The 23,644-nt window shown below is 46.0% G+C and overlaps 1 protein-coding gene across 1 annotated transcript in view; it reads left to right on the plus strand.

Annotated features, from left to right (window-relative positions):
* TEK (TEK receptor tyrosine kinase) overlaps positions 1-23,644 on the plus strand; it is a 570,337-nt gene that overhangs the window by 288,710 nt on the left and 257,983 nt on the right. The window contains exon 11 of the mRNA XM_086962126.1: positions 17,675-17,815. Coding sequence (XP_086818252.1) covers positions 17,675-17,815 — 141 coding nt within the window. The remainder of the gene's footprint in view (positions 1-17,674; positions 17,816-23,644) is intronic.

Raw genomic sequence — 23,644 nt, forward strand, 5'->3', positions numbered from 1 at the left:
GATGAAGTGTCTGTGTTATATCATGGTCAAAATCAATTGCGTTCTGGGATGCAATTTGCGTGGACACTACAGACCCTTAAGTCTGGTCGAGTGCCATGGACTTTTATGAACGTCTCATCATTATTTGCCCCGTTCAATCTGACTGAAAAACAGCGCATGCTGTCAATGAGAGATGCAACATTCTCTATGTTACATATTGAAAAATTAGAATCCCTGCCATTTTCGGTGGCTGAAGTGACTGCGGCAACATGGCTTATCCATGGTATTATAACATTACCTTTTGCTTTGTAAAAATTTACAAATTGTATGAAATATATAGCCATTGGGCGATATGAACCATTAGGCAGCTCTTTCCTCCATGAGACATGGTCTTTACCGTACACTTACAGATGCCTTAAGGAGGGAAATGAAGTGAATCTGAATGGTGAAGAATGTACACAGTCGCCTGACCGCTCACTAATATGCAGACACATCCAGCTGCATGGTTCTTGTAATCAGGACAAACCTAATTTGGCCTGTGTTTTGAAAGGGACGCCAGTTCCTGCAATAGTTCCCACATTCACGTTGTTGTCCAACGGTAGTTATTTGCTTTTGAATAACGAGTTTTGTTGTGGGTTAGAGGCTGGTATCGCGTATGTGGTTACCGTGTCAGAAAGGGTGGTTTGCTGCAAGAATGTGTTGTATCCACCCACGCATGGAAATTCAGAAGTTTTAATTTGGCCAAGAATACCAACCTTGAGAGCTGAGTTCAATGGTTTAGGCCGTATAAGAGCCCTTTTGTCTCAAAAACAGGTGGCCCTGAGCTCTGCCCGTGAAACTTATGTCCTTCACATAGCAAACACACGCACAGAAGTACAGGCACTTTTAAGTACTGATTTGCCGTTTCATTTTTGCGAGCTGGTTCATCAGATCTTCAATGCCTCCTCCACAACCAGCCTCGCTCATTTTTTTAAAAATGGTTAGCAGTGGTCTTGTGACTACATTTGAAAAAGTATTTGGTATTATCCCTGCGTTCTTTCATTCTATATTCGCTAGTCTGTTTGGCGGATTTCCTGTTTTGCTGGCTTTGGCTGCAGGCGTTCTGGTGATATTTTATTTCATAAAACATGGATGCCCATCCTGCGCAAGGAAACGCACAGCCCCTACTGATGCAGTTTCGCAACCGGATGCTTGATTATTATGGATCCCTGCCGCTTGCGACCTTAAGCACGGCTTTTGGATTATCCTTCAGATTTTCCTATTTCACCTGTGTCCAGCCTGTGTTTCATTGCCTGAGCTGTGATTTCGACTGGGCCATTGATTTGTGTCTCTGTTTACCGACTTCTCCTGACGTCAACTTTGATCAGCTGATGTCCCCCGTAGTGGCTCATGAGTTGGTCTGTTCTGGCGAAAGGGTTACGGCTGTGGCAGCGATGCATGGACTAATGGGTCAGTGGGACATATTCGCGGCGGCGCATGACTTTCTGGCACAGAGCGTTCTCGAGAACCCACTGAGTTGTCCTCTGATGTTGCTAGAGGATTCGGTGCTGGAGGAGCACGTATGTTCTTTCCCATTGCTTAATTGGATGGCTGAACTGTTTTCGGATGATGACAGTGATTTCATGTTGGAAGCTGTAGCTACCTATTTTGCATATTCATTCAACGAGGAATGACTCTAAATACTTCCATCATTATGGCACGTGACTTTTTAGTAATTCTGAATGGTGCCAATTTCGATACGAACATTCTATTTTTTCACATGTTCTAGGCCTATTAGTTGAAATTAGGCCTCATGATCGTCTTTTATATTTTGTGTGGCCACTATAGGCATTCATACATATAATTTTGTGTTTTTGAATTTTACATACATTTACATACATTTAGCTTGGCTCGATATCATTGAACTCTGCTTTCATGTCTTGCCTCTCATAGAGTATTGGCTTATATTTTTTCTTTTAACCGTCCTCGGATCATTGGGGGGGTGTCATATGGTTATTACATTTCTATATATTGTGTTAAGTTAGCATGTGCTTATTAAATGTTTAAACGCCATATTTTCTTTCTGCTTCGGTTTGCACACGACACCTACTTGTTATTACAGCTTTTAACCTAGACGAAAGATGTGATTTATTTGAGAATAATATATTATTGTACTGGTATCAGTCGTGCCTGGAACACTTGGTACAACTGTCTGCACACTGAGAACTGCACACTCTAACACAAGGTTGCTGCAGGCCTGATCCTCGCACTACGTTAGTCATAACACAAATAATGTTTGTGCCAACTTTTGGCTTTACGTGAGTTCAAGATACAGTTACAGGGAATGAGAAGTTACACTTGATGCTGGACATGCTGAGAGCTGGTAGCTGGTGATGTGATCTCCTCCTACTGAGAATTTGAGGTATGGGTCCGCCCAGCTAAGAGCCCAGATGAGACCTTCTTAGATATAATATAATATGCTAATTAGGGTGCGCGAAATATAGGTGATACAGAATTCTATAGATTTTTGCATCATGATATGTTATCACAATTTGCTTACTATGGATTAGTGACTATGCTGCTGACTCTGATTATTATAATATGTATGTTGATATTATACAAGATACTGCGTTTGAGAATGCTGCATTGAAAAATAAACATTTCAAACTTGCACGTGTTTTCATTGCCTCCCAGTTTCGGTTTGGAATGATAATATAACGAAAGAGTGTTCATGTTTTCCACGATACCTGAGGTATTCTAAGTTCATGTTCTGGATTGTCTAAGACATTGGGAAGTATATACTACCGATGCGACACTGTAGCTAGCTAGGTAAGGGGATTTCTGAAACATAGGTGATTTGTGGGTCACCCTGGCTCACCCAGGTTCTAGATCTCTGTGCACAGTTCTGTGAGAGAACGGAAACCCTGCGACACACCCCCTTTTCTGAATCATTTTGTCCACCACAAGCGTGGAAGGGTATGCTCAGATGTGAGTCCCTTGCTCACTGCACCACCAGGATTCAAGCAAGCCGGGCCGAAGACGGCTGTAATGCCAGAAACTGGTCCCCGGAAGCTTGTTTCCTTTCCAGTAAAAGAATTGGCTTGGTAGTTTGGTCTGCCCTGTTCCCATGATGCACTGGGCCAGGGACAGACTAATTTGCATGTAGCCAGGTTCTGAGCTGGGATGGTGCAGTGAGCTAAAAAACGGTGATGGATCAAGCCCTGATCTGTTGACTGGGTACGAGTATTCTGCTTAATTCAGAAACTCTGTCCATCACCACCCCCTTTTCTGAATCGTTTTGTCCACCACAAGCGTGGAAGGGTATGCTCAGATGTGAGTCCCTTGCTCACTGCACCATCAGGATTCAAGCAAGCCGGGCCGAAGACGGCTGTAATGCCAGAAACCGGTCCCCGGAAGCTTGTTTCCTTTCCAGTAAAAGAATTGGCTTGGTAGTTTGGTCTGCCCTGTTCCCATGATGCACTGGGCCAGGGACAGACTAATTTGCATGTAGCCAGGTTCTGAGCTGGGATGGTGCAGTGAGCTAAAAAACGGTGATGGATCAAGCCCTGATCTGTTGACTGGGTACGAGTATTCTGCTTAATGCAGAAACTCTGTCCATCACCACCCCCTTTTCTGAATCGTTTTGTCCACCACAAGCGTGGAAGGGTATGCTCAGATGTGAGACCCTTGCTCACTGCACCATCAGGATTCAAGCAAGCCGAGCCGAAGACGGCTGTAATGCCTGAAACTGGTCCCCGGAAGCTTGTTTCCTTTCCAGTAAAAGAATTGGCTTGGTAGTTTGGTCTGCCCTGTTCCCATGATGCACTGGGCCAGGGACAGACTAATTTGCATGTTCCCAGGTTCTGAGCTGGGATGGTGCAGTGAGCTAAAAAACGGTGATGGATCAAGCCCTGATCTGTTGACTGGGTACGAGTATTCTGCTTAATTCAGAAACTCTGTCCATCACCACCCCCTTTTCTGAATCATTTTGTCCACCACAAGCGTGGAAGGGTATGCTCAGATGTGAGTCCCTTGCTCACTGCACCATCAGGATTCAAGCAAGCCGGGCCGAAGCCGGCTGTAATGCCAGAAACCGGTCCCCGGAAGCTTGTTTCCTTTCCAGTAAAAGAATTGGCTTGGTAGTTTGGTCTGCCCTGTTCCCATGATGCACTGGGCCAGGGACAGACTAATTTGCATGTAGCCAGGTTCTGAGCTGGGATGGTGCAGTGAGCTAAAAAACGGTGATGGATCAAGCCCTGATCTGTTGACTGGGTACGAGTATTCTGCTTAATTCAGAAACTCTGTCCATCACCACCCCCTTTTCTGAAAAGCTTAGAGCTGCGGCACAAGGGTGAGGCAGCAGTGCCTCGTGTGGAACTTGCACTTGAGGTACACCCAGGAGGACAAATTCCTTTGCAGTGACAACCAGCAAAATGTAATCCACGTAAATGCATACTATCGCAGTAATCACACATCTAACGAACAGAAATGTCACACAGTAATCCACTTGCCCCTTGTTTCTGCCTGATTTCATTTGGTGTTAGGATTTTGCATGAAGCTAGATAAGACCTTTTCAGTTAATTGGCTTTGGGTCAAATCATAGAGATCTTTGCATGTGCCACTCCCTTTTACTCTGTCTTTGCATTCAGTACTGCTATGGATGTAATTTAAGGGCCGCCAGAGGTAGCAGCTGGAGAGATTGCAAAGGCAATGCTAGGAATAGAAAGAAAACGGGGCTCTGTTGAGTGAGTTTTGTTCAGTTGTTCCACACTTTGTCTGCCCTTTAAAAAAAACATTGTTTAGTGCAGGCACACTGTGTAGTTGACTTTCAGGCAAGCTATAAAGCCCCCCTGAGGTGTGGCTGGGGGGCTATTAACCCTCGTGCACTGAGGGTCCATTTTGGGACTTTACTTCAGCAAAAGAGTTTACCCCAGTATTGGAACTTTCATAGATTCCCATGCTTTGTATCATTCCCCGTCGTCGGAATGGGAGCCTCTGTAAATAAAAAATATCAGAACCATAGGTACAAAAGAGAAAATTAGGCCTAGGCCTCATCTCATTTTGTAGCATATCACCCTCTTTGTGTAAAAGAGCCCAAATTTCCACAAGAACCAATCAGAATAGCCTCACCCCATAGAACCTTCCTGAGAGAGCCTCAGAGCCTCAGATTTTCTACCACATGTTGTGCAAGGGAGTCTCCACTGAGCTCTGCTCAGTTTTTTCTTTCTATTCAACTTGATTCTTCAACTTTTTTCTTCAAAATCCAACAATGTCTGATAAGGAGAAGAAGGCTTTATTCAGGGCCTGTGCTACCTGTGCAAAAAATAGACTTTTTGTGGAGGACAAGCATGAGGACTGCATTTATTGCTTGTATCCTGACCACAAGGCCACAGATTGCAAAATCTGTAGGACTTTTTCAACAAAGACTTTGAGAGACAGAGAGGGCCGGTTGTTGACCTGGCTAGAGAAGATGAAGGCCCGCAAGAAAGTACTATCTTCAGATGAGGAGGATTCTACATCTGTGACTTTCTCCAGAAGATCTAAAAAGAGGGGTAGGTCTCCTCCCTCTACTTCATCTGAGCCCCCTGTCAAAACCCACCAAAGGATCTCTGATAGGTCTGGTAGGGTTAGTCCCATAAAATCTCCTCACCGAGGTGAAAAGGAGAGGTAGGGACAGGCTGCTGAGAAGGACTCAGCCAAGAAGGTGAGAAAGGAGGTTTCTGTTCCTTCACAAACATCCCAGAAAGAGAAGGATGGTAAGAAACTCTCGACGGTCACTCAAGAGACACAGCGTCCGTCGACGACGAAAACTGCAGGTATGTCGGCGACTGTCTCTCATAAGGATTTGAGTGTTCCGATGGCTCCGCCGACGGGACCGTCGACGGCGGCTGTGTCGACAACAACATCTTCAATGACTGTGTCGACATTTAAAATGCCTTCCTGTTCGTCGACGATGACTACCTTCTCGACGTCGACGATCATGTCAACGAAGATACTGTCGACGGCCGCTTCGATGACGAGAACTACGTCGACGACATCGACGACGGCGGCTGTGATGTTAATGACGACGAGCTCGTCGGCGATGCCGTCAACGATAAACCCATCGTCGACGATAAATCCATCGATGACGATGATTTTGTCGTTTCTTTCGACGACGACTCTGTCCTCGACGATTCAAAAAATGCAGATTTCTTCACGGAAACGGCAGATAACACCGGAGATGACTTCTCCAAGGCGAGTTACACCTTTGCCTCCTAATATGCTGCTGGATGACGAGTCTGATGAAGAGGGTGACGATATCCATTATGGGGATGCCTACAGTCCTTTGGATTTGAATGTGAAATGTCAAGAGATAGATACTGAGGAGTACTACGAACACCAGTATGTTCATCAGGAACAACCTCCTCGAGGCTTGGGTCAGGACATGGTGGCCATGCCAGCCTCTCTAGTTTCGGATTTGCAATTGATGCCACAAGACTATAGAAATAGATTTCCGACTCAACCAGCAGTACAATCGGAACGCCCTCCTTCTCCAACTGTACCTCCGACATCTGCAATCATCTTGACAACTGTGGTCCCACGGGCTGTGGAAACTGAACCCAGAGAGGAATCCGGAGAAGTTGTGCATGATGTGTCTTCAGATGAAGACGTTCAGGAAGATCATATTAACAACCCTGACTTGGTTTATGATGATAGTGGCCTTCAAAATCCAGATGCCACAGGACAGGACACTGCTACTTCTCCTCCAGCTGACATTGGGGGTTTCCATAACCTCATGGAAAGGGCATCTAAAAGATTTGGTCTGCCAATCACAACAGTGCAGTCAGACTGTTTCCTATATGACTTTAAAGAGCCATACAAAAAGTCAGTCAGATCGATTCCTATAATAGAACACGTATGGTCGGAAGGGATCAAGGTCATGCAGAATCCGGTCACTGTCATTCCTGTTCTTCCCCGGCTGGAGAAGAAATATAAGGCCCCTGATGGCAGTCCGGCGTGCCTACTTGGACAACCTAAGCCGGATTCGGTAATATCACAAGCGACACAGAGCAAATCAAAGAATCCTTCCACACCACTTACTACACCCCCTGACAAGGAAGGGAGGCGCTTGGACAATGTGGGCAAGAGATTCTCCTCTATGGCCAGTCTCCTCATTCGAGCGGCTAATGCTCTGGCCATCTTAGGCAGGTACGATCGCCAGATGTGGTGTGATTTAGCCCTGTTTATAGAACAGCTGCCAGATTCATCAAAAGAGGAAGCCAAAAAGGTTCTCGTGGAGGGAGAAAGATCATCGTCAGAGGTCATAGATTGTGCTATGGACATAGCTTCTACGGCTTTTCGTGCTCTGGCTGGTTCAGCTGTCTTACGACGACAGGGCTGGTTGCGGGCGACCTGGTTTCGCCAAGAAGTCCAAAACAAGATCCTGGACCTTCCATTTGATGGAGAAATGCTTTTTGGTAAGCATGTTGATGAGGCCCTCCAAAGTATTAAAAAGGACACAGACACAGCGAAGTCCTTGGGGTCTTTAAATTACCGTAAGGTCCCATTCAGAGGTGCGAGAGGAAGAGGTTTCTCCTCTTATAGGGGTGGCAACCAACAGAGATATTCTTCACAATCCTCACAATCGTACAAGCCGCAGTGTTCTAACCAACGCCCGGGCCAGTCGGCTTCTTACTCTCGTCAATCTCATAGAGGACGTCAAAATCGTCAAGGACGCGACACTGCCAAGAGGCAATAGCGGCCTCCTGGCTCTTACTACTGCTCCTTCCTCCCCGAGAACATCAGTGGGAGGCAGGATATCTTTTTGTCTAGACAGCTGGAGAATTATAACATCAGACCAGTGGGTCCTGAATATTGTTCAGAGTGGCCATACGTTGGAATTTCAAGATCTTCCTCCAAGCAGAGCTCCAGGCGCCAGTCGATCACAACATCTGGGACTACTACGTCTCGGAGCCCACCAACTTTACATCAAGGGGGCAATAGAACCGGTACCTCTCTCGCAGAGAGGAAACGGTTTTTATTCCAGGTTCTTCCTGGTTCGCAAGACTACAGAGACTTGGCGCCCCATATTAGATCTACAGGAGCTCAACACCTATCTCATCAAACTGTTTTTCACGATGGTCACTCTCCAGGATATTCTTCAACTATTGAATCCAGGGGACTTCATGGCGACTTTGGATTTAGAAGATGCGTACTTCCACGTACCGATCCACCCAGCTCACAGGCAATATTGGCGCTTCACAGTAGGCAAGAGCCATTTCCAATTCAAAGTGCTTCCGTTTGGTCTTCGATCTGCACCAAGAATATTTACAAAGGTGTTTGCCCCGGTGGCAACTTTCCTCAGAAAACAATCTCTGGAAGTTATCCCTTACCTGGACGCCTGGCTAGTCAAAGCTCCTTCTTTCCAGGGAACTTCCAAGGCCATTGCAACTTGCATTCAATTGTTCGATCACCTGGGTCTTCAACTCAACAAGAGCAAGTCAGTTCTGCAGCCGTCCAGGTCACCAAAGTTCCTAGGAGCCATTCTGGACTCAGAACAGTGCAAAGCTTATCCTTCAGATGAGCGTCAGAACAAATTAATGCTCTCGGCTCGCCAAGTGCTAAAGAGAAGATCCCTGGCAGTACGGCTCTACAAGTCTCTGCTCGGAACGATTTCATCTTGTATACCATTAATTCCGCATTGCAGACTGCGAATGCGTCCTCTACAGGAGCAACTCAACAAACAATGGCGCCAAGCAGAAGGCTCTTTCAACAACAACATTTTGGTAACACCAGAGATGAAGGAGGCATGAGAATGGTGGATAGTGAGAAACAACATCGCAGAGGGTCTGACTTTCAGGCTTCCTCCGTCTCCTATGGTCCTAACCACGGATGCCTCGTTAGAAGACTGGGGAGCAGTGCTCCACGAACTGCAAGTCAGTGGCCACTGGGATCCACAGCAACGCCAGTGCCACATCAATCTGTTGGAGCTGACTGCCATCCGATTAGCTCTGAAAGCTTTTCTCCCGAGGATTCGAAATCATCTAGTGCTGGTCCGGACGGACAATACAACGGCCATGCACTATATCAACAAGCAGGGGGGGACAATGTCCCTAACTCTTTCAAAGGAAGCTCAACGAATTTGGGATTGGGCAATTCTTCACAAGATCACTCTGACAGCAGAACACCTGGCAGGTACGCTCAATGTCACAGCGGATGCACTAAGTCGTCAAAAGGCAGCCAATCACGAATGGGAGTTAGATCAGTCCATTCTAGAGGAGGTGTTCTTGGTCTGGGGGACCCCGACCATAGACCTCTTTGCGTCACCGGAGAACACCAAATGCCGGTTCTTCACAAGCAAGAATCACCATCCAGGATCCTTGGGGAACGCACTTTCGATTGCCGGGTACGGCGCATTCTTCTATGCTTTTCCGCCAATACCCCTAATACCGAGGTTACTCAGGAAGATCAAAGCGGAACCGTGCAAAAGGTTTCTGATTGCACCGGCGTGGCCCCGGCAGTTCTGGTACACGGAACTCCTCCTGCTCTCCCAGGATCATCCCATTCGCCTGCGAATAGTTCCGTCTCTGTTATCGTAGTCTCAGGGTCAGGTGCTGCATCCAGATCCAACTTTGCTTCACTTGACGGCGTGGCTCCTGAATACAGGGAATTCCAGCATCTGAATCTCCCCAAGGAGTGTAGGGAGGTTTTGTCTCAGGCTCGAGCACCAAGCACTAACAAAACGTATAAAGTTGGAAGAGATTCTGCCTATGGTGTCAGAGACAACAGCTCCACCCTTACAGGTCAGCTCCACATCAAATTTGACCATATAGCCTATCACTGGCTCAATCTGGATTGGCTCATTCTTCGATAAAAGTTCATCTAGCAGCCATTTCAAGATTCCGGCGGACATCGTCAGGTCCTTCTCATTGGTCTGCTAGAATTGTCAAACAGTTCTTAAAAGGCCTGTTTCGGATGTATCCTCCAGTCCGCCCTCCACCACCAATTTGGCAACTTAATTTGGTGTTGGCTCAGCTAATGAAAGCTCCGTTTGAGCTCATTCACAGAACGGATCTTAAATTCCTTTCTTGGAAGCTAGCCCTCCTTTTAGCACTAACATCTGCTAGGAGAGTTAGTGAACTTCAGGCGCTCTCAATAGTGGAACCTTTTCTACAATTCAAGAAAGATGTCCTCATCCTTCGTACGAATCCAAAGTTCATCCCTAAGGTTCCCTCTGAATTCCATCTGAATGAACCTTTGATTTTGAAATCATTCTTTCCACGGCCTACTACTCCGGCAGAAAGATCATTGCATTCTGTGGATGTTCAGAGGTGTTTGAAATTTTATTTAGAGCGCACGAAATCCTTTCGAAAATCCTCACAACTGTTCGTGTCTTACAGTGCACCACGGAAGGGATTTCCTTTAACTAAAACCAGCATTTCCCGCTGGATCTCCAGTTCTGCCATCAAGGTGCGGGCAAGCCCCTTGAAAGAAAAGCCTGTGCACATTCCACAAGATCAGTGGCATCTTCGGTGGCTCTTTTTTCTAGAGTCCCTATCAAAAGACATCTGCAGGGCAGCAACGTGGAGCAGTACACATACCTTCACAAAGCATTATTGCCTGGAGTCTACAGGACAGGATGACGCTGCTGTTGGACAAGCAGTCCTCAGGAATCTTTTTCAATGAGAGGTGAGCTTTCCCTACAATCCCGCCTTCCTGTGTAGCACATTTTGTATCGGTGATGCTTCTTTTTCTATGAAAACATTTCTTCATTGTTACTTTGAGCATTACTATAGTGTCATGCAATATTATTTATGTAACAAATGTGCTTTGGTGACTTACTGCTAGCTATTCTGATAGAAAGCATGGGAATCTATGAAAGTTCCAATACTGGGGTGAGAAAACAAGTTACTTACCTGTAACTTTGGCTCCCCAGTATTGGTAACTTTCATAGATTCCTATGCGCCCACCCTCCTCCCCTGGGAAAGCTCGGCCTTTTTACTGAGATAGTAGCTGTTGGCACAACGGCTACGAAAATCTGAGGCTCTGAGGCTCTCTCAGGAAGGTTCTATGGGGTGAGGCTATTCTGATTGGTTCTTGCGGAAATTTGGGCTCTTTTACACAAAGAGGGTGATATGCTACAAAATGAGATGAGGGCTAGGCCTAATTTTCTCTTTTGTACCTATGGTTCTGATATTTTTTATTTACAGAGGCTCCCATTCCGACGACGGGGAATGATTCAAAGCATGGGAATCTATGAAAGTTACCAATACTGGGGAACCAAAGTTACAGGTAAGTAACTTGTTTTCTTCCTTCATTTTCTCTATTGCTGATGTTGTTTGCACAATTCTGTTTAGGGGTCTCTACCAGTTCTGGTGACTGACAAAAACAAGCATTGACAAATCCAGTAGGTCTAAAATTTGTGACCTACTGGCCTTGCCAATGGGTTATAGGCACACAGCACAGCATTATTGATGCTGTGCAGCATGCTAAAGTTAAACAAACGAAAAAAACCTTTACATAGCTGTTCATCTCATTTTGTAGTCGCATGCACCACACATGAGCTAACCTACAAATTGATGTGGCTTTTGAAATTGTTTTTATTTACCAATCTTAATCAGTAACTACAAACAAAACAAAAAGCGTAAAAGTGTTATTTTTTTTTTTAAAGTGTGCAGGGTAGGGGAAGTAATGAGGCGAAGCAACAGGGGTTCTTGGAAGCAACACGAGCTAGGGTGGGAGGGACACGTAAGTAACAAGTGCAGTGTGAGAGATGCAGACAGCATAGGGAGGGCAGTGGGATATGAAAGGGGAGGTAGGGTGGAAAACGTAGAAGAAAATTTGCTGGAGGGTGACTTGGAAACAACATGGATGAACACAGGGCAGATGCAATATGGAGAAGCATATGAGTGGGAGCAATCATGGCCTATCTCTTTCCCAAACTACAATGACTTCTGCCAGCTGCTCGTTCTCAGTTTCCTACAGCAGTTTTTCTTTTTTCTAGGCTGTACCAGCCTCGTTCGTAATCCCTGGTGTCCATAAACATGAATTGCAAAGGACAGGTAAAAAAAAAGAAATGGTCTTTGAACTGCAGCTTTTTAGCCTACCGATGGCCAAGATGCCTCTATGTTCAAGTTCTGAGTCTTCCACAGCTGAGCTGAAAATATGCAATTTAAAGATATGTATAGTGTCCCGTTTTTTTAGGTCTCGCCTAAGCAGCACGCATGTGCTGCATAGGAAGGAGACTTGTAGTCATCGATGCGCCTTTTCACGCCAAAACGTGCACGGGTTCCATTGCCTTCAATGGCAATGCGTGCACGTTGGCGATTTTCTTGCAGGAGCGCGCAGGAACCATCTGTTAATAATTACAAACAGATGTTTCCTGCTGGCTCACGCAAGGGAAACCGGCGCAGGCCTCCTCTTCTCTCCCTGCTGCCGCGCCGCGAGTCTCCCTGCTCCCGTGCCGTGAGGCGCGTGCGCACGCTTGTTTACCTTCCATTTGACTCCTACTGTGACAAATCCCCAGCATTATTCCCATGGTGTTCTTTTTGTGGGAAAACCGGTTCAATTTACTGTGCAAGTATCTCTTAATCACCTGCTAGAGACATGCCGTGTTTGGAATTACAGGCTTGAATCGCCGTCTTGACTTTCCATAATGTTTATGATTCTAATTCGAGTTTCCTGCGGGAGGAGGCAGGCAGACATCACAGGCATTGCTAAAGTGTGTTACCAGGGATGGTATGTAATGCTCTGCAATTTTATGCCTCCCCACTGTTTTGGCACTGCTGATGCCCGACTAGTTCTGTTGTACCTTAACTATTTTTAAAAACAACACTCAGATTCGAAAGATTAAGGGAGTACAAAGCGCGCCTGTTTTGAATACATACTTTGGCAATAGTGAATGTTTGTTGCTCTTCAAATGGTCAAGCCCCTTTCCAAATAACTTTACTCAAAGAAGCCTAGAACACAGAAGCATATATTGGGCTACATATTTTTGTCTCTTCTCTTTTCATCTCTTTCCTCTTTTGCGTATCGCCCTTTGATCATATGTTCCTCTCACGAGTCATTCACCTCTCCACCCATCTCCACACTCACCCCCGAGACTAAAGCCCCTCCCAGAATTAAAACATGCCACAGGTCCCCTCAGAGTCCGCCCTTCTACAGAGAAACGGCAGGTGCGCTCCCTGCTTCCTCTTATCTCTGCACGCGCTCATAATTTTTCTGCACGCGCCCTTCATCGGTGCACCCCTCTCTTTTTGCACCCATCACGTAAATAAGGCAGGTCCCCGCAGAGCCTCCCCTTCTGCAGACACACTGCAGGTGCACTCCTGGCCGCCTCTCTCTCATTCATGCGCTCAAAGTCTCTCTCGCATTCCCTCCCTCCACCCTCCATCTTCTCTTCACATAAATCGAGCCAGCTCCTGGCCCCCTCTGCACGCAGACTGCAGGTGCACCGCTAACCGCCTCCACCCCCCCAATAATCTTTCTGCACCCCTTTCATCACTCCCCCATTCTTCCTCCCTCTCCTCCCGGGCAGACTGCAGGTGTACCCCTAGCTGCCTCCCATTCCTTCTCCTCCCCCATCATCTTTCAGCACTTCCCCATTCTTTCTACTCCTGGGCAGACTGTAGGTGCGCTTGCGGGCAGGCTACGTTCCATTCCGCTAGCACACTCTGCGCCGACCCCCAATGTTATTTTCCACATTAGAGGTGAGATTGCTGCAGTAGCGACAGCGGCGGGGAGAAGGGGAGACGAGCAGAATTTCAAATACAAAATGCTTACTAGAAGCCTTCCTGGCACCCGAAGGGCCACCTGGATAATACAGAGAAAGCCGAGAGTAATGGGCTGTATGTGTTCCTTTTGTAGGAATGGGAAAGGCACAATTGTAGGATACTGTTTTGCACACCTCTTCCCCAAAAATATGATCGCTTCTGGGCGGGAACAGGCCCTGAATTCTAATAAGACAGACAAAAGGGGCTATGAAAATCTGCAGTATTATAAAAAAATGCACACAGCTTAGAGTATCCTGCGTGCTCGGAGATTAAAAACAAGCATTGGCATAGCCAAATGGTCTCGCCTTTCAGACCTTATAAGTGTTTAGCCATGCAACACTTGATGTTGTTGCACCAAGGATATTGTGCTGGATAACTAAACACTTATAAGGTCCCAAAGGCGAGACCTATTGGCTATGCCAATGCTTGTTACCTAATAGCCACGTCACTTTTGCACGCAAGGAGGCACTTCCCATGTGCGTGGGAGGGGATGTGCGAGAGAAAGGAAACAGGGTTAGCCAGAAGCACGCATCCTACAATGAAGATTAGATACCAAAATCCTGAATTATATGAATTAACTTTAGACACCTCAAATGCAAATAAATAGGCATTGTGCTTTGTACCCAGCTAGTGCAGCTCATAATGATACTGCCCCTGACATACTGACTTGTTTCTCAGGTGAACAGGGTTTGATTTCTGCTGCGCTGTGCTGGAGACCGGGTCACCCAAAGCTTGTGTCTTTAAACATGGATGCCTGGCAGAGGTATCAGAGTTGTTTAATGCATACACATAGCTGCCATGAAACACAAAAAGACAGTCCTAGCATTCAAGACCTCTTGTATATACTTTAGTATATATACTTTAGACTATACTTTAGTATATACTTATATTTGTATGCACTTTGTGGGTTCTGGAGATCAACCCTAGGACTTGTCTGCTTAGGCTTAGGAACTTTTTTTTCTGTTCAACTGTCTCTATGTAACTGTCTTGATAGAAAACGAACAGCAGAGGTCAGTAAAATACCAGAATCGCTTTCTGCTGAGGGACTCTCTTTTTCCTTTTTAAATTTTTCTGGCAATTGCCTTTATTTAACTATCTTGGTAGACAACGACCAGCAGAGGTCAGCAAAATTCCACAATCACTTAAGCATTCTCTAGATTCCAGTCCATAGAAATTGTCTTCCACGAGCACCTGTAGACAATAATATTTTTTTCAAGTCTTGTATTTTTAGTGAATAGACCACCGAAGGCCCTGCTTTTATATTAAAAACAGAGCTTTGAAATATACCATTTCCCGCTGAAAGGCAATATTTCTCTCTATGTGTTCCCATACCTGGCATATTCAAAGAAGACATTTAGTAGTAGTAAAGTTAGGATTTTGTCTTAAGTTAGGATTGTGTCTTTAGTTGGGATTTTGTCTTAAACTATATGTAAGATTGTCTTAAATTTTGGTTTTGAGACAAAATCCTAACTGAAGACAAAATCCTAACTTCAGACAAAATCCTAACTTTACTACTACTAAATACCGTCTGTGAATACCAAAATTAGTAAGTTTAGGATTTTGTCTCAGATTAGTTCTGTGAATCGCCCCCATTATTTTATATGGTGAGAAGGCAGTCGTCCTTAAAACTACTTCTTTTTTTGTGAGGAAGGGGGATGGGAGTGCCTCTGTGACCCTGAGGCCTCTACAGACCCTAATGTTTGGACCACACAGAACTTTTTGAGTGTCTTTAAAGCATAGGAGACAATTGTCCTGGCAGATGAAGCTGAACCAGTTAATACGTTTCATACACGAGGCAGGAAAAGACTGTGTCCATCCACCACTTCCTAAAGTGTGGATGATGCCTTAGTTCAGCAACATACACACACATGCACACATGCAAGCACGGCACCCGTACACACATGCACACACACACACACACATACACGCATTCCATCCGCAGGTGGACTTTTACAAAGATCAAAGCAAACAACAAATCTGCAACAAATGCACAGAAAATGTAATTTGTAAATTGATTCTACATGTGTTGGTATTTATTGGGTGCCCTGATATTCAGTGATTAATGGTTGAGACAGATTAGAATTCATATTCCTAGGAAGAGTCCTATAACAATTTTCATGCATAGCAATGATTTATGTACTAAATAAATGAATACATAGAAGAGGTTGGTGCCTAGCCGAATACTTTAAGGCCCAACACTACACTTGATGGGCTCAACATGACTTTGCACAATAATGATATGCTAATACCATCAAACATTGGGAACAGAAAAAAAAAGGATTCTCACAGTGCCAAGGCACGGCAGAGCCAGTCAGTTGCCATACATGGGCCCCCTGACTGTGATGTCCATCCTCCCCTGAGGTCGCTCCTTCTCCCACACAGCTGCAGTCCGTGCAGGTAACAGCGGTGGGCGGTGGGGCGGCGTTGGGGGGGATTTCGAGGGACGATGCCGTGGGAAAGTTTATTATTTATTTAATTTTCCCTCATCATCGTCCCTCTAAATCCCTCCCAACGCTGCCCCACCGCCTCACCGCTGTTACCTGCACAGCCTCCCCACGCACCACCATACCATCACCTCACTTCTGGAATTCTGAATGGCCCTGAAGACCTTGCTGTTCGAATAAGACTCCGGTACCTGCAAGCATCTGGATACCCTAACGGGTGATTAGCCGCGCTTAATAAATCCTGATTGACTGATTGATCGATCAATTGAGGTAGTAATGCCAGTCACATATCACAGAATACTGCAGATCAGTTATCATTCATGTAACCTAGGGTCCAAGTCATCACCACATTTGACAGACATTTTGAAGTACACTCTCAGGTTGAAGCATCTGTTTTCGAATAATTATTTTACGAAAATGTCTTTCCCAAATAGTAATTGAGCAAGGGAGGGTAGAATCAAGTCATTGGCTCGTATCTGAGCCCTCTGACTCCACCAGTGACAATAACTACCAGGGATTTCCACCCCCCCCTCCCCAACATTATTCACATCTGTTTAACTTAACTATTTGTCAGCAACGACTTTGCAGTGCCCTCCCACTTGGATATAATTGCTCAAAATACATTCTCAACGAGAAACAGGTTACTGGAATTCCAAGTAAACTTATAGTAGACATGGAATTGCTGACATCACCTTTGCTTTTCGTCACTTCGGTGATAAATTGTACATTAGAGATATGAATGAATGAATAAATACAACTTATCAAGCGCAAATAATTACCCAAAAGGGTGTCCCAGTGCTGAGAATCATTTCGACCTGAAGGTTCCCTACATCCTAATGGTATTTTTTGAATGGCCAATCTACATTTGTTGAACCTAGACAAAGGCACCGCACACACCGAACAAATCTCACTTCGGAAAGAAGGGTTCCTACCCTTAGTTATGCCTCACTCTCCTCCGTCTTGGTGTTGATCCTGACCATATGAGAATCAGGAAATCAGTGGCATAACGCCAAATGCAGACCCCTATAAACAATGTGAAGGGTGGCCCCTGAGACCCCAATATCTCACAGATGTTCACTAGCCTTGGGCTGAATGGGGGCCCCGTGAAGGGCTGAGAGGACCGTAAAGGATTGCCGACCCCCTGCGCCGCAGGGGCTGCAGTGGCCTCAGTTACGCCCACGCAGTAAGTGGCAGATTTACAAGCCCCTTGCACCACTTTTGCGTCACTTTTAACATGGGAAAAATGATGCAAAAGTGGCACAAAGGGCTTATAAATCTGCCCTTAAATGTTTACATTCCTGGCTGTTCTCTTATTAGACTCACTCTTTCTTACGCATTCACGTTTTTCTGGTCATAGTCTTTCTATAGCACCAAGAGGCTTTTCGCAATGGTACCTTTGCGCTTTATAAATACAGTGAAATAAAATAATAATAGACCCTTGCAAAGCGTTTGAGGAATCCTTTCAAGACAACTAAAACGCCATGTGTAAAAATGTCCACTTATCTGTGTTTCCACTTCCAGTCAGAGTCAAAGAAAAAACTGTGAAACTCGAAGGCCTCACGCCAAGTACAGAGTACTCCATCTGTGTACAGCTGAGCCGCACTGGGGATGGAGGGATGGGCCACCCAGGCCCCGAGGCAAGCTTTAAGACGGATGCAATTGGTAAGCATGCATGTTCTGTTTGGACAAATAGACAACTCCTAATGTTGCTGTTGTCAACAGCCCAGAAACTGCTACTGCTAGTGCAACCCAAACTTCTAACCAAATGTTTACTGGTTTTGAAGTACCTGTTTGTTCTTAGAAGTTTAGAAATTATGGGAATGCTCATTATTTAAATATATCATAATTTCTTGCCATGTGAACTTAGACATATATGCATGAAAACAAACATCTATGCATGCCTGAACTCCAATTTGCTTGCATGATGAATTCACAAACTGAGGAATGTAACTTTTTTTTCTCCATGAAAGGTAGGTAATGCAATAGATCATAAGTCTCCAACTCTTTCAGCAATAAGAGCTACTTAGGTTCAATGGAAATTAGCCCAAGCTCGCAGCCGTTCTTCGAATTGCCCAGAGAGACTGTCACACGCAGAAGCCCTTGAAGCCCTTGAAGCAGAATACCCGGGATAGGAAACCAGCACGCCGACAGGGGACGGGACTGCCAGACCCAGGAGGCAACGCGCTTCAACAACCCAGCGCACCTGGTGTCTCTTCCCACCCCCCAGCGCCAGGCTATTTACGGCTCCCGGCCCCCGCTTCGCGGGAGCCGCTCGCAGCTGTTCTTCGAATTGCCCAGAGAGACTGTCACACGCAGAAGCCCTTGAAGCCCTTGAAGCAGAATACCCGGGATTGGAAACCAGCACGCCGGCAGGGGACGGGACTGCGAGACCCAGGAGGCAACGCGCTTCAACAACCCAGCGCACCTGGTGTCTCTTCCTGCCCTCCAGCGCCAGGCTATTTACAGCTCGCGGTCCCCGCTTCGCGGGAGCCGCTCGCAGCCGTTCTTCGAATTGCCCAGAGAGACTGTCACACGCAGAAGCCCTTGAAGCCCTTGAAGCAGAATACCCGGGATTGGAAACCAGCACGCCGGCAGGGGACGGGACTGCGAGACCCAGGAGGCAACGCGCTTCAACAACCCAGCGCACCTGGTGTCTCTTCCTGCCCATTCCCACAACTATATGAATACGCCATAGCACGCGCACGCGGGACGCGCGCGGGACTCAGGCCGGGGCGAAGACCGGGCAAAGAGCGGGCCGTTTGAGGCCGTTAGAGACCGGTGGAGACTGGACTGGGCTATTCCCCTTGGCCTCAACTTTGTTATTGTAAATCCACCTGTTAGCGGCGCTCGCAGAAGATACGGTGCTATGTCCACGCGTGAGTATAGAAGCAGGGCAGCCAAAGGGAAGTTGCAAAATGGGACACTTGATGACTTTATCACCAGGACCAATACCACCATAGATATGGAGATCAATAAAATGCAGCATAGGGTCTCCATTGAACTTGATGCAGCTAGAAGGTTATCCCAGGAGCTGGCCATGGCCACAAAATCCTCTTTAGGTCACTTTGCCCTTGCCAAAACACCTGACCGTCCAATGGGCCCAGCTCCTATTTTGACGCAGGCAGTTATCCATCAGCCAGCAGTCGCATCCTTTCCAGCCCCAGTATCGAAGGTGGGGTCTCCACGTGCATCCCCCCCCATCCTTAGTCCATCATTGGGTGGGGTGGCTGGGGTTGAGGCTAGGGTTGAGGGGGCCCCTTTGGAGACGGTACCGATTGTTAAGCATAAGGTAATGAGCGGGAGGATTTCCCTTACCACCCAAAAGGGTGTCATCCACAAACGAAAGCGTAATAATACTTCTGCCTATTCTAGGAAAAAGGTTAAGGTTGCAAAGGCTCAGTTACCCTCTCAAGCACTATCTCAGGTATCCCAAGCACCCCTTCCCATGGGAAATATTTGCCCCTCAGTATTAGAATTTAGTTCAGCAAAATCGGTGGGGGAATATGATAATCTTGTAATAGAAAGTGAGAATGGTGGGGTACCACTCTGCACGATAGAAGGAAAGGATGTGGAATTTTTAACGATTGTTTGGGAAACGCTAAAAAAACTCCTAACCCCCTTGGAAGTTAGACTTTCGCGAATAGAAACCCAGCTGCTTGAGACAGAAAAAAGCATCCTAAATTTAGCCACCCTGAGCATACCTGATAATAAACCAACTAGTCCACCAGTCGCTACTCATACCCCATCAGTACCTGCTGCTATTTCATCAGTAGCTCCGGTGGTTAAACCCATTCCGAAACCTTGGCATAAGGTCATTACAAGCACTTCCGTTAATAGAGTAGCGGAGGGTGCAAATCAGCTGCCGGCTCAATCTGCACCAGCCCCGAAAGCCATGGCAGTCCCGAGGGCTAAAGATCATAACACTTACCACCCCACTCCACAGAGAATAAAACCTATTAAAAATCACTATAGGGGTTATGTTGATCTTCCCCCAGATGTAAGACCGTATGTAGCTGTGTTAACGGGGGTGCCGGAAATTCCATACCAACAGCAGGAAGACTTTGGATCATTAAAAAACAAGGTAATCCATTGGCTTAATGTAAACAGGCCGTTACCCAATCACCTGAGAAGCGAAATTCTTATGGTGCGACGGGTCCCTTGGATAGGCACCTCGCACAAGTCTATCACAGGTGATTGCGTTATTGTTTCTTTCGAAGACCCCAACACTGGACACCTTATTCATTCATGGAGCAATTATGGAGTAAATTCGTCCATAACATCTAGACCCCTAACTTACTTTTATCCCCAGCGTCTACACTGGGGGTTCCTAAGGGTTTGCTGGAGATGATTATTCGTCTCCATACTGCCAACTTTGCACAGGTGAGGTGTGGCAAGGAGGGGGCGCTGTCGAACAGGTTCCCCATTGACAGGGCTGCGTGCTTGCACCGACCCTGTTCTGCCTCTACGTCAACGGGGTAATCTCCCACCTGAATGGGGTTGTTAACTCTGACGCTCCTAAGCTGGCAGGCAGCAGGGTGCCGGCGATTATGTTCGCTGACGACACCCTGCTGCTTTCAAAGTCTCCGATGGGATCCAGCGCGTTCTTAACGGCTTTGTGGATTTCTGTGGGGAACATGGTTTAGAAATTAACACTCTAAAGACCAAATTTATGGTCTTCAATCCCCCACCAAAACTCCGCTCTAGCCCCAACATCGGGCAAAGTAGACTCGAAAGGGTGCGAACCTTCGAGTACCTTGGAGTTATGTTAAATGAGAAAATGTCCTGGTGCACACACCAAGAGAAAGCACTACTCAAATTGGTTCAGTACTCGAGTGGGATTATGAAGCTCGTGGGAAAAAACAGGTCATCCATCCAACCCGTTGGTGCACCTCTCCAGATCTACAGGGCACAGGCAAGGGGGCTGCCATGTACGGTTGTGAGCTCTGGGGTCATGCAGTTTCTCCAGACCTGGTGAAAGAGGAGAACAAGTTCATCAGGCGGGTGGTAGCACTTCCTCCCAGTACGCCTCTTGTTCCACTAAGGCTAGATCTGGGGATGCGACCTCTTGATGAAGAACTGGCATTGCGTCCCTTGGCTTATTGGCGTAGGTTGTGGGCAGTTCCAGAACTGATTAGTTATAGGCAGGGGCTCCAGGAGGTGCTTGCTATGCCTAACGTAGGGAAAATTAAATGGTTTAAATTCATTAAAGCTGAGTTGGAGGGTCTAGGCCTATCGACTCTCTGGTCTGACCCTTTATCCACTTGCCCATTAATTCCCAAAAAGAGACTGGCAAAGGTTTACTACAACAGTAAAATAGCGGCACTCTGTCGTCGACAAAACCTTGGGACATTCACGGAGTCATTTTTACGTATCAAGGACATCTACAGCTTTGAACCAGCCTTGGACAAATTATATCCTGCCTTACTCAGGAAACTCTATTTAGCTGGAGAGCTACTGGTAGTTCACAAGCTACTCGTTGGAATCACCTGCATTAGATCAATGAAATATATGGGACAGCAGACACATTAATTGTGCACTTAATATCAGTTAGGCAGTACAATTGTGGGTGGCAGTTAACATATGTCTGGTAGTTAGCATGGGACACAAAAGGGGCCATTTAGATTAATAGTGCAAATTACATGAGGGATAACTACATGCTGCATGTGGCCCTCAAACAGGATGTGGAACAAATATATAATTAGCGGGAACCACAACAGGAAGGAGGAGACATTTGAAAAGGAAATCAGAGCATGGCAATAAAAAACAGAGGGCCTTATTTACTACAAAATTATGCAGTGCGGCGCCACAAGCCATTTTCCTAGCACAAGCTATATCATTTCAAAAGCACAGAGATGTGTTGTAGTAACAACAATACAACGCATTTGTGTGCTTTCCCCTGTGCTGTCGCACAATTACCGCCATGTGCCAGCGCAGGCAGCCTTGTGTCATGTTGTAAGGGTGCTAGCGTTGCGGGGATGATTGTTTTTGTGCAGGAAGGGACACCTTCCTACACATAAATAATAATTTATGTCATTTTCATATTTCTATGCATGCTGCAAAATACAGCACACATAGAAAGAGGAAAAAACAAGGAGAAATAAAGGCCCCAATTCTGATATTAAAAGGACAGTGTGTTAAATACAATGAAAGAAGTGTAGCAGGACAATCAATAACCAGCAACTGGCTACTTTCATAAAAATGATATCACTGTCACTGTTGTGTCAAGTGAAAGAGAGTTTCAACCATGAAACCTGCATCATGTATTAGGGATGCCTTAACACAGATTTAAAGCAGAAGTTCTCAGTATGTTTCACATTGGTTTCTAGTTACTGGAGTAGGTTGGAGAAAGTTCAATGCGTAAGACCTCTGGAACGAAAAGTGTAGCCTTTCAGTACAGAATTGAACAATCTAGGTGAAGTGATGTGCAATTAGTGGTTGACTTAAGTGTCCTAGTGAGTGGGTAACGTTTCAGTTTGTGGAGATATACCAGAACCAGGGTCAGACTAAAGAAAAGGGGCCCCCATTAGCAAACCAAACAGTTACAAAAACGTGGCCCAGATTTACAAATCAGGCTAGTTTTGCACTTATAAAGACATGCTGTATGGGTAGTTTACAAGGGATGGACGATTGCTTGCTTTTTTGTTTGCTGCAGGCAAGCCTGTGGTAATATCAGTCAAATTAACAGTAAAAACAGGCCCACCTGGCCATAAAACACACAGCCCACACACGGATTTGTCAGACGAGCCCATCGGGCACGGTCTGATTGCCCTATAGGTCAGTCCGACCCTGGCAAGAACCATAATGAAAGATCAAGATAACATATTAAAGACGGCCCACCCTGTGATTGCCATGCTAAGGTGACCGTGTTTTTTCTCATCTCATTTAGAAGCCAATTACCTATATTGCTGTCAGCTAGTTATAATCCGTGGCAACATGTGATAGTGTCAGGTAGGCCTCAGGAAAAGGCATTATAACAAACAGCATACTACTCATCATATCCTTGCCCATACATTTCAGATGGTATACTTTCAATGGAAATGCCTGATCTAGAAGCATGATTCTTTTTCATTTATCAAATACTCTCCGAATAGATCCTATTTTTGTGTAACTATTGGTGGTGAAGGAAGGGGGCCATGAGGAGGGATAATAGAAACAACTTTGAGTGCAACCATTGTGATGATCACAGAGGGCAGGCCAATGTGATTAAGAAGGTCCTAAATGTTGACCTTATTTACTTCGCAAAAAGATCCACCTCTGGTGAGCACCACTAAAGGTCCTTGCCTCTTACAAGAGGAAACATGAAAAGGCAAGCAGTAATCCCACTAGGAGCTGAGTGGGAAGAATGCCCATGAGAGATAAGAGAATTTTATGTTGCATTAGATTCCCGCTGTTGTAATCAGGCAGACAGTGACATGAGTGCCAACGGCCATCACAATGTGTAGATGAGCTGAGTGTTAGGTGGAATGCCCATTCCGATAAGTCTCAGAAGTC

The sequence above is a fragment of the Lissotriton vulgaris genome, chromosome 3_1 (genome assembly GCF_964263255.1).
Source record: "Lissotriton vulgaris chromosome 3_1, aLisVul1.2, whole genome shotgun sequence".
NCBI classification, from domain to species: Eukaryota; Metazoa; Chordata; class Amphibia; order Caudata; family Salamandridae; genus Lissotriton; species Lissotriton vulgaris.